The sequence below is a fragment of the Chionomys nivalis genome, chromosome 11, assembly GCF_950005125.1.
Source record: "Chionomys nivalis chromosome 11, mChiNiv1.1, whole genome shotgun sequence".
Classification (NCBI taxonomy): domain Eukaryota; kingdom Metazoa; phylum Chordata; class Mammalia; order Rodentia; family Cricetidae; genus Chionomys; species Chionomys nivalis.
In genome coordinates, this window is record NC_080096.1 from 42,518,433 (window position 1) to 42,530,632 (window position 12,200).

Genomic DNA, 12,200 nt, shown 5'->3' on the forward strand with positions numbered 1-12,200 from the left:
GGGTAGGCGGTGGGGGTATGTCAGCCAGGAGGAGCCTGTAAGATGGGGATGGAGGGATACCAGGACAACCTGGCGGCCAGCATCACCTCTGATTCATTAATAGGTTGCCCCAGGCTTACCATTTGTCCCGGTTTTGAAACCTAACAATAACACGACTAGAAACTACAAAATAAACCTGAGTTATAAAATAATGGGCCGCCATCTGAAGAGGGTAGAGACTGGAACGTCCCCAGATAAACAAGCCTTGACCGGAGGCGCATCCCAGGGGGTAAGGGATGGCCGCCCACCCGAGTCCACCCCTGCCAGCCCCAGGCAAGTCTCTGTTTGCATCCCTGCGCCCTCACTTCTCTTCAGGTTCTCCTTTCGTCTCGGCCGCGCTCAGATTCACCTCTCCCAGCGTCTCTCCCACGGACTTTCCTCGTTGCGCCGCGGCTCCGTGACCCAGGCCCACGTCCCCCCAGCGCCGGGCTTCGCTAGCCCCACCGCGCCCCGCGCCCCTGGCGTCCCCGTCCCGCCCCCCGGGCCCGCTGCACTGTGGGTAGGCGGCGGTGGCTGCGGCGGCGCTGAGGGCCCGCGTCCGAGGGAGGCGGTGCGCGGAACGGAACATGGCTGAGAAGCAGAAGCACGATGGGAGAGTGAAGATCGGACATTACGTGCTGGGGGACACCCTGGGCGTCGGCACCTTCGGCAAAGTGAAGAGTGAGTGCAGCGACGCGGGCGGGAGGCCGGGCGGCAGGTGGAGCGCCCGCGGGCGAGCCGGAGCCCCGGCACCTCGCGCTGCACCCCGGGCGTGGGTCGGGGCGGGGGAACCGGCGTTTTAGGCCATGCCTCGGCGGTCCCTTCGAGCCCCCTGTTCCTATCTCTACCCCTCAGCGCATTTGTCTGCAGAGCTGGGCGACTGGCCCAGTCCGAAGGGCCTTGAAGCATGGGGAGGATGAGGGAGTCACCGCACCCGTGGGTTGGGAGTGGGTCTCCCACTCGTGCCAGGTGCCCTGAGTGGAGCGTCATCTGTGGCCTCAGTCCTTTAACGTGGCGCCGTCAGGGTGTGGTCTTCACCTTAAAGGTGAGAGACCGCAAGCCCCAAGGCTTCCACGACACGCCCAAGGTCACAGAGAATTGGCAGATTCAGGGTCTGACGTCCGAGATGCCCTCCAATTTTGGCCTTGCTGAGAGGCCCCTGCTTTCCCCAGATTCTTCCCTGGTACAGGCCTTTGATGGTGGAGTTGACTGGGGGCCCTTGCTTGAGCCAGGAGGTGAGGGGGGAGGGTCCCTTCTGCTGGGTGTGTGAAACGCTGGAATGCAGTCTGTTGGGCAGCACTTTGGGGGTCCCCCATCTTTGCGGGCTGATTGGTGTGTGTAAAATGTTTCGAGGAAGGCTTCTGGGCTCAGGGCTGGCCAAACGTTCCTTTGTGCTGGAATTTGGGGCCGAAGATGTCAGAACTGCTTAGGCAAGTATTTTTGAGGTTTTTATTTATTTACTTTGGCGAAAGGATTGCAACTGGGGCTTAGCAAAAAACAGATGGCTTTGGAAATTTCACACTGTACTTACTAGTTAAGTATTAAACTTTCCTCTGCTTTCTTATTAGTTCGTAAGAGTCACATGGGGCTTGATTACCTGTCGTAACAGCTCTTGTTGAAAACACTTGGTAGCAAGTTGAGAATTAAAAGTGAAACATTAGCTTTCTTCGGTGTTGAATAAACGTTGGGTAAACAGTCCAGAAATGTTGTGCTGAGGTTTGCTTTACTGGAGGTTAGAAGCAGAAAGGAGAGAGACTTGTCATTTCTGCAAGGATTAACACCCGTTCCCTTGGTACATCTAATACCCATTTGTACAAAGAGAAAACACTCATTGAGCGCTCTTAGCATGCAAGGCACTGTTCCAGGCAATAGAGTTCTAGGAAGAACAAAACCTGGGCTTTCTCCTGCGGCGATCAGAACACACGTGTGAAGCCTGTCTCCCCCGTGGCGATCAGAACACACGTGTGAAGCCTATCTCCCCCGTGGCGATCAGAACACACCTGTGAAACCTATCTTTCTCCGTGGCGATCAGAACACACGTGCGAAGCCTGTCTCCCTAACCATTCAGAAAAGGATAATAGCGGAAGGAAGGGCAGTTGTGTGAGGCTGGCAGATTATAATGAAGAGGTCACATTTTTGTAAAGACCTAAACTGTTCGGGAAAATTCTTTGAAGTCTTGTGAAAGGCTGTGAGGTTGAGATGAAGCTGAGTCGGGATCTTGGGAGAAAAGTGGATAGTCCGGGGATGATGATGATCCAGAGATTACTGATGTTAGCAGCATCTTTGCTGAGAACTGCTTTGTTAGGACGTTACACAGTTAAGCCAAACTGCTGCTTTGCCATTTTAGGGTAAGTTATATAACTTCGCCCTATATCCTCTCAAATTCTGTTAAGTGCTTTTGTTGGCTCAGCCCATTGCCAAAGGATAATTTAAATCTATTTAGGTTATGTTCTCTATCTGGTTCTGAGCACCAGCTTCCTAAAATATAAATGTAACAGAAGGAACCTTTGATTTCTGAGAAAAATGAGTGTGGTTGGAACTTTCCTGGCATTATTTGATTGTCCCTAAAGAGCTTTTTTTTTTTTTTTTGGTTTTTTTGAGACAGGGTTTCTCTTTGTAGACCTCGAACTCACTGAGATCTGCCTGCCTCTGTCTCCCGAGTGCTACGATTAAAGGCACGTGCCACTATCACCCAGCGTGATAAATTACCTTTAATTGTCAGAGTCACATGAGGTAAACTCTTCTAGGAAGGGAATCTTAATGAAGGATCACTTAGATCAGGGCAGCTTGTGGGCATGTCTGTGGGGAATTGTCTTGGTTCTATTAACTGAAGTGAAAAGACCCACCCATTCTGGGCAGCACCATTCCCTGAGTTTGGGTCCTGGATGTAGAAGTATAGAGAGAGGCCCAGGCATGAGCAAACATGCATGCATGCATTTTCTCTCCGCTCTTGCCTGCGGATGTGGCTGCTTCAAGTTCTTGCCTCGACGTCTCTGAAATGGGCAGAGCTTGGAATTTTGAGATAAAACATAACTTTTTTTCCCACTATGTCACTTTTAGTCAGGGTGTTTTATGACAGAAGTTAAACTCAGACGTGTGGTTTGTAATCAGTATAACTGCAGTTGTTCAGTTAATTCAAGGGACAGGTGAAACAAAGTGTGCACATTTAAAAAATACATTTTACTTGTCATTCGACAGTCTTGTACTTCTATCTAATGTGCTTTTAGTCAAATCCACCCCACACTCTCTCCCCTCCAACCTCTTTCATACACCACCACCACTTCGCCCTTCTGACTTCATGTACTCCTTTTCAACCCCTGAGCCCACGTGGTGCCGCCAGACTGTGTGTGAGTATAGGGCCAACCACTGGAATGTGGGCAACCTTTTAGGGGTCACATCTGAAGAAAGCTAGCCTCCAACCCCAGCAGCATGAGCAGCTGTCAGCTTCTAGTAGCTTCTCTGCCAGGAGTGCACCTTCATGAGCACCTCCCCTAGCCAAGGCATGAATATATATACATACATACATGTATATTAAAACATTATTGAGGTATGTTTTACATAGCATAAAGTCACTGAATGTTAGCATACAGCATACAGTTGAAGTGCATAGTGTACAGTTAAACAGTTTTTTAGTAATTTTACCAAGTACAACAACTCATTGTAGCTTAGCTGTAGAACATCAATTTTACCCATTTGCAGTTAATCCCATTCCCACCCATAACCCTGGATACCACTAATCTATGGCTACTATGTATAAAATGTCTTTTCTGGAAACTAAGAATTGGGATTATGAGTTCTTTCTTCCTTCCTTCCTTCCTCCTTCCTTCCTCCTTCCTTCCTTCCTTCCTTCCTTCCTTCCTTCCTTCCTTCCTTCCTTCCTTCCTTCCTTCCTTCCTTCCTTCCTTTCGCTTTTGAGACAGGGTTTTTCTGTGTAGCTTTGGAGCCTGTCCTAGAACTCCACCTGTAGATCAGGCTGGCCTTGAATTTACAGAGATCTGCCAGCTTCTGCCTCCTGAGTCCTGGGATTAAAGGCATGCGCCACCACCACGCTGCTGAGTGTGGAGCCTTTTATGTCTAGCTTTTTGAGCAATGTTTTTGAGGGTCATACCTAGCATAGCCTCACTAATTTGGTTACTCTTATTGTTGAGTAGTCTCCCGTTGTATGTATGTGGCACCGCCCCCCTTTCCCCACGCATTCATTAGCTGCTGGACATTAAAGGCTTTTACAAATAGTACGTCCATGAGCAGTCATGGGCAGTCTGTGTGGATGTGTGTTGTTTCCTTGAGAAAACACTTGGGAAACAACCGAAGGGAAGAAAGATACAGTTCATCCACGTTTGAGAGCTTTCAGTGTGTCCTTCCTTGTTCTGTGTTGTCATGAGGCAGCACATAGGACAGGGAGCATAGGTAGCACCTCACGAAATACCAGGCCACCCCCTGCTTTCTCTTACCACCCCGTCAGGCCCCCATGCTATGAACACAGCAAGGGTTAGTCTGTTACTGAAGACAGAGTCCTCATAGACCGTTCCCCCTCAGTAGTGCCACCAATTAGAGACTTTTGGGGAACAATTCATATCTTCATATCCAAATCTTAAGGATGGGGACACATTTGTTTTTTTAAATCTTGAATAGATAATTACTAGAATTGCTGGTTCCTATCATAGCTTTATTTTTTTTTTTTTAACTTTTTGAGAGACTGACAAACTGTTTTCCAGAATGGTTGTACTAGTTTGTACCCCACCAGCATTTTTCTCCATGTCTTTACTGACACCTGCTACTGTTTGTTAGTTATTCCACTTGGTGTGAAATAGCTCACTGACGTTTAAACTGCATTTTACTAGTGACTAATGGTATTGGCCATCTTTTCATTTATTTTTCTATCATACACATATTTTCTTAAATGAAATTTGCATATTACTTGTTTTGGTGGGTTTTTCTGTTTGCTTTTGTTTTTGGAAACAAGGTCTTGCTATGTAGATATGACTGTCCTGGAATTTGCCATGTAGACCAGGCTGGCCTCAAACGTTAGAACTCATAGAGATCTGCCTGCCTCTGACTTCCAAGTCCTGGGATTAAAGGTGTGCACCCCCCTACCTAGCTATTTGCTCCATTTTTGGTTGGGGTGTGCTATATGACTTGAATAGGGTTTATCTTGTATTGGAATTTGATTCCTACATTGCATTGAAAGGTGCTGGGACTCTTATGAGGTAATTAGGTTCTTAAGAGGAATCAGTGCTTGCCGCGCACCGCTCCCCTGTGTCTGCACTCTGTGGGCTGGCACCCAGTTCGCGAGCTTTGGGCAAGGGGCTGGAGGTTAAAATACACAGACACACACAGACAGAGAGACAGCGACACGGGTCGGCCTTGAATTCCCCAAGAATGCCCCCTTTATTGTGTTCAGGGGCAGATTATATAGAGATAGCCACGCCCCAGCCAAACTCACCAGAAACCACTCTCCTGCCATCAGGAACTCCTGAAGGTCTCGTGCTCAGAGCAGCTGTAGGCACTCAGATCAGGGGATTACAAGAAATTCAGGATCTGGGGTCTCACTGCTCCCAACACAAGCTTTTCTTTAGTAGGTTAGTAATGGTGGGATAGAAGTGGTTATAAAGCAACTTTACCCTTTGTGGTTTGTGGCTTTCCCATGCACTTGCGTGTCCTGCTTTTCTGCTGAGATCATGTACCATGAAGTTGTTCCCAGAAGCTGAGTAGATGCTGGCACCATGCTGGTAGGCTTCCCAACCTCTGTCGCCACTAGCCAAAATAAACGGCCTCATTTAATAACTTACCTCCTCTCAAATATGCTGTATACCAGTGGAAGACAGGCTAAGACAAGTTGCTCATCAACTTTTAAGCTGAATTAAAAGGATTTAAAAGTAAATGAACAAACTTTTGCTACATGTTTCTTGCTGAATATATGTTCCAAATATGATTCTCTGTGTTTTGTAGCCCCCCCCCCTTCATTCATTTCTTAGGAACTTATGTATCCCATATTGGCACCAAACTCAATAAGTTGCCCAAGTGATGGGATTAAAGGCATGCGCCAGCATCCCCATGTAAGAGGTTCTCAGGCGGGCTAAGCAAGCACTCTGTCAGCAGAGCTACAGCTTCAGTCTGATTTTTCATTTTCTTAGTTGTTTCTTTTGAAAAAAAAAATTCTGAAGTTCTGAGTTCAAATTTGTCATTTTAAAAAAGGGGATCATATCTCTGTGAGTTCAAGACCAGCCTGGTCTACATAGTGAATTCTAAGGAAAAAAGTTGGAGGTGGGGTGTCAAGTATTTGATACCATAGTTAAAAAATCTTTGCCTAGGAGGTCTGAAAGATTTGCGGCTTACTGTTTCCCTATGAATATTTAATTGTTCCGGCGTTTACTTGTAACTGGGATAGATTTTGACTTCATTCCTAAGTATGGTATGCGGTGAAGCTGAAGGCGGTCTTACTGTGTGGTTAGCCACTTGTCTCAGCATGTTTTGCTGAGAGCTCATACGTTTTTAATAGTTCTAGATTTAGATTTTATAAAATTAATCTCTACTATAAAACCTTAATAGTGGATTGTCAAATTTTATGTGGCAATAAAGATGTGGAAGAGAGGAGTGAGGACCATTTTATGTGCTTTCTCTCTTAACTGTTATGCTATTTACACTTAGTTTAAATTGTTGATATACAAATTTATTGATCAAAGTTACACTTAATAAGCAGAAATATTAATAGTATAGCTTTCATAGACTAACACGGCTTCAAATCACTCTTAAAAAGCATATAAAGTCTTATTTGCTAATAAGTAATTAAAACTTCCTAGTAAACTAAATTGAATTTTCTCCTTAATTGGGCTGTAGTATTGTTGTTTCTAGATCATGTCTTGGAAACAGATTGTATGGGTTGACAAAGTTGAAAAAATAGTATGTTTTTAATTTCTTAAAACTTTCCTCAGCTGGGTGGTGGCTAATTCCATCACTCAGGAGGCAGAGGCAGGCAGATCTCTGTGTGTTCGATGCCAGTCTGGTCTACAAGAGCTAGTTCCAGGACAGCTAGGACTGTTACACTGAGAAACCCCATGTCAAAAAAACAAAACAAAACGAAATATTTTCCCTCTAAATTGATGGTTTAAAGCCACACTCATTCTGGGTTGGCTAGAACTGTTATTTGGAACTCTTGTGGTTAGACATGCTCTGTTATTCTCGAACTTACCTAAAGGTGGTAGGATTGGAATAGATCTTCTGTGTGTGATTGGCAAAGACTGGCTGAAGGAGGTTTATACTTATAATGCCAATTATTAATTTAAAAAGAAGCGCTTGTTTTCAAGGTGAAGACCGCTAGGCTGGCCTGTGAGAGAACAGTTATGTTTGTGCACCAGAGCTTCGCGGGTCCATCCGTCTGTCTAGTCAGCAGAGTGCCTAGAACACTGGTCTTTCTGCTTTTCAGGTAGTTATCCATGAGACCTAGCTTTCAAGAAATAAGTAAATATTTCACTAGTTCCCCATTTATTTTTTTTAAATGAAACATTTCAAAATATAAATAAGTTCTAAATGGCCACTTGGGAGACTGCAAGTTACACCTATGTTTTCCTTCAGATTTATTTTTTATTTCTGTTAGTCCGAAGGCCCCGAGCAGTTCCATCTCTGTCCTTTTCTTTCTGTTCTAAACTTATAAGGACCTTGAAAAAGTGGGCATTAAGCTGACTTGGAAATGAGATTGACTTGAAATTACTTGTATTTAATTGCTTACCTCGCTTTACTAGAGATCAGATTACTTTAGAATAGAGCGGAAATACAGATATGTCAGATGTAAGCAAAGGGAAGCACAGCTAGTATGGCAACGTGTAGACCTCCATCCCAGCACTCAGGCTAAGATGGGAGGATCCTGGGTGTCAGTCCAGCTTTGGCTACACAGTCAATGCCTGCCTCAAAAATAAAACAGACAGCAAAAAATAAAATAGCAAAGGGAAATAAGTTTTTTTAAAACTATAAACTATATTGTAATTACTATGCTATGTACATTTGGGTTTATCGATCCCCAGAGTAGTCTTCTGTTACAAGTGGTAGATGCGTGCCGGGCTTATCTGCAGAGACATAGCACTTGCACACGCTCTTCAGTGTACAGACGTTGGAGTCGGATGACGCAGTGAGGAACTTGGCCTGTCACAAGCCAGGTGTGGTGGCATGTGCCAAACTCATATGTTCCTTACACAGCTGTGAGAAGTGCATGGAAATACGTAGCTCAGAAGGCCCTCATATTCACAGCTACATTGTGAGCATTAGCCATGATCTGGGTCTGAGAATGGAACTTTATTTGATGAGAGGAATGTGTGAATAAATAGGCTGAGAAATCCCCAGCTGTGTAGCCACTGCTCGCTCACTTTTCATGCTCTCCCACTCACGAAGGCAGGTGTGAAGGCACATTGTGTTCATCTCATGTAAAATACCGTGCCCTAAATGCCCTAAAGAGGGGATCAGGGCTCAGTTCCGTGGACCTTGTCATGTTCTCTTGCTGACATGGGGCTGCTATTCCTTATTTTTGTTGCTGTCACTGCTTGAGTAAAATCAGGCCAAACTGTTGGCTTCTCTTGTGCTTCTAGCCAGCTGAGGAATGCTCTGCTGAGTGATACTACCTCAATACCCTGCGATCCCTGTGCTTTCCATAATGATAGGGAAAATATTTTGCAGAAAATAATTTTTGAAGTCAGGTAGGTAATTTAATTTGATCTAGCAGAAAGATCTAATCTCAAATCCTTTATGAGATAATTAGTAAGTAGGTATCAACGTTGAATGTTCTGTAACAATGAGAGCAAATCTTAGCATATTGAAATCCAAATATGAGAGAAAGTTTGTGAATCAGGTTTGTACTTTTCTATTTAGGCAAATGAGGTGAATATGCAAAGCAATGTTTATTTTGATGTGTGGTAAACCACCTTATTTTTAGCATGGTGCTAGTGAGGAAAGAATTTCAGGGAGTTTTTAATCTCTGCTAATAATAGAAACTTTCTTCCCTGCTTCAAGGGAGCAGTCTCCTTGCCTAAGCAGAGACTGGTTTAATGGTGCTCGCCTCTGATAGATTTTCATTTGTTTCGTTTGGTGGTGCCTTTGCTTTTAAAATTCTAAAAATACTTTCAATGAATCTTAGATTTTTAAAATCAGCCTTTTATGTAGCTAAAAACACTAACAAAATTTACATCTCTTATTCCAAATGTTAGTGTGCTTTGTTATTAGAATATTTGCTCTTTGGATTATTGTCATTTTATGTGTTATTAAAACCCAGTGAGCGGTATGTGTGCATTCGATACTTCTGTCTTTTTCTAAATTGTAAATTCTCTATCAACCAATTGAAAATGGTTACCATAGTGGAAGGATAATGAAATTAAATGTTTACTTATACCCCCAATTCTTTTTTCTAAATTCTTACTTTATTTGCGCAATTCTATTAGTATGCATTGTTTCTGTTTTCCTTCTTGACTGTGCTTGAGTTGGTGCTGTATGAGATTCCAGAACTGATTTCAATCCTCCCAATGTAATGCAATAATGCCACCAGTATATATTATATATTTCCTGCGCTTAGTTATATTGACTAGCAAGCACAAATAATATTATTGTTATTAGTGTGGCTATAGACACTACTACAAACAGCCGACTTACTAATTTAAATGAAATGAGAATGTTAACACAATTTGCTTAAATGATTTTTGTTTTCTATTTAATGTCTTAAGTTACTATATGATGAGCCCATCTTCTCTCCAATTTGTACCAGGTCCTCTCTTCATGGCCTGTTCTAGTGCTTTGTGAGTTGTTAGATAATCTCACAGCTATCCTGCATACTATCAGTTGATTTCAGCAAGAAAGTTGGCTGTTGTTCATAGTAGCTTTGTGATTAAGATGAAACGTGCTCTGGATGGTTTATTGCTGCTGAATTACTGTTCTCAAAGGAGTCAGGTAAGATCAGGAAGGGCATGCTCTGTTTATACTTGAATTGTCTTAACAATTTGTTTTTATTTTTAGTTATGTGTATCTGGGTGTGTGTATGTGCAGGTGCCTGCAGAGGCCAAAGGTATTGGACCCTCCTAGCTAGAGTTACAGGCAGTTGTGACTTGCCTGACAGGTGCGGGGAATTGAACTCAGGTCCTCTGGAAGAGCAGTAGATGCTTTTAACCACTGAACCATCTCTCTAGTTCATACAATTGAGTTTATTTAAACGATTTTGATATGACCTCAGATCCAATAAGAGTTGCTGTTTAGGGTGGCAAAAGGCTAGATGAAGTAACTAGCAGACAAATTATAGAATCACTGTTTATCACTGTTTTACTGAATAGAATATTTAGGTTGCTATATAAAAACCAGAAAAGTGAAATTCAATAGGAACAAGTGTCAAATCTAGCTCTTAGGTTAAAACCCAAACCAAAACACAGGTGGTGCATAAAGAATGGAACAATTGATAGTAGTTCCAAGACTCTGAGTTTTTTTTTTTTTTTGGCTGACCACAAGCTTAAGAACTAGGTATTATGAATGCTTAAATGATAAAATTGGTTCCAGGCAGAAAACAGATATGCATGCAGAGACAGTATCAATTGGCGGTTGTAGAAGTTTTGTTTCACCATACTTTAAGTCAAATTTGGAATAATAGGTTCAGTTCTTGGTGTTACAGGTTGGAAAAAATATAGCCAGCTGTGATTCATTCTGACAGTAAGCTTCTCTAGGAGAACTCCACAAGTGTGCGTGCAACCTCTTATAGAGGAAATGCGATGGTTTTCGCACTGTGAGGAAACAGGTGTGACTGTACGTTAAGCAGCTAAAGTACCATCATCTGGAAAAAAGAGTCTCCAAACTGGGGATGCCTTAGAGACGAATGCAAGGAGGTGCATTATGGGCCGCAGTGAGGGTTGTTTCCAGGCACCCGTACCGTGCATCAGTGAGATTTGTTATTGACCCATTTACTCGGGTGTAGATGGTCATCCAGCAGGCTTATTACCACAGACTACCTAGTTTCCATGGAAGGTAGGCATAGCTGCCTGTGACGATGTGCTTGTCAGCTTTAGCATTCTGTCTTTGTGCATTCATTTCCCCCAGTGTTGTTGCCGTCTACCCTGACTATAGCTTGTATGAAATGAACTTACTGCTTAAGAACAACTAGAAAACTGGAGGAGAAACCCCAAGTAACTCCACAGCCATCTGTTTGAAGGCAGCCAAAACTTTCAAGGAAACCTTCTGAGAAGAAAAATCCTCTGGCGTGAGCCTGACGTTTTGAGAGGTTTGCTAATACGTGAGATGTAAATGTGAGATGTCAGTCAGAGAGCCATAGCCAGAAGAGAGAACTAAGCAGGTCTAGTCCTAAGGAGAAAATAGAGTTAAAGTTTTTAGAGCCAATCCTTGGTAAGCATGTGAGTTTATGGTTCCAGTACTGGAAGATGAAAAATTCTGTTTATGGTCCGTTTAATCCCAGACTGACTAAGAATGTCTACTTCTTGTCTTCTATAAAGGAAAGGAAGTCAAGTGGGGATCTCTACAGATGTTCACACACAACATTAAGCATTGTAGGAGAGTTCTGTGGTAACAGGAAGAGACATGGAAGTGATTCAGATTTTAAAGTTACCAGACATGAACTTTAACTTACTCATATGTTCAGGTCAAGTTTTTTTTCAGTACTAGACAAAGGAAATTTGTAAAACAGAAAAATGCAGTTATCAAAATAGAACTTTCTAGATGTCTTAACAGATTGGACTCTACTAAAAAGATCAGTGTAGAAAATGATAGGGCAAAAGAAAAATATCCAGATAGAGAGACAAAGGATGGAAAGAATGCATGGGACACAAATTGGAACACAGTGAAAGTCCTCTCTATTTCTTATTGGAACCTCTACAGAAAAAGTTAATTGTAGGGTATGTGTGAATAGAAAGATAGCCTTAGGTTTTTCTTTCTTAAGTGACATTTTAAAAATAATTTAATTATGTGTATGTGTGTGTCTCTGTGTAGGGGTTTGTGGCATATGTATGCAGTGTCCACAGAGGCTAGGAGAGTATGTCAGATTCCCTGGACCTGGAGTTACAGGCAGTTGTGATCCATACAAAGTGAGTGCTAGGAACTGAAGCCAGGTTCTCTGAAAGAGCAGTACATGGTCTTGTTGCTGGGGCATCTCTCCATTTCTGGGGGTTTCCTTCTCTAAAGAAACTTTTTTGGATATATGCTAAGATAAATAT

General features: G+C 43.1%; 1 protein-coding gene across 2 annotated transcripts in view; it reads left to right on the forward strand.

Moving 5' to 3' along the window:
• Window positions 1-568: 568 nt before the first annotated feature.
• Prkaa2 (protein kinase AMP-activated catalytic subunit alpha 2) overlaps window positions 569-12,200 on the forward strand; it is a 62,342-nt gene continuing 50,710 nt past the window's right edge. Inside the window, exon 1 of one of the 2 annotated variants that reach the window (XM_057783976.1) lies at window positions 569-699. In XM_057783976.1, the coding sequence (XP_057639959.1) occupies window positions 606-699 (94 nt within the window). In that variant the 5' untranslated portion in view covers window positions 569-605. The remainder of the gene's footprint in view (window positions 700-12,200) is intronic. The other variant, XM_057783977.1, reaches the window with a different exon arrangement.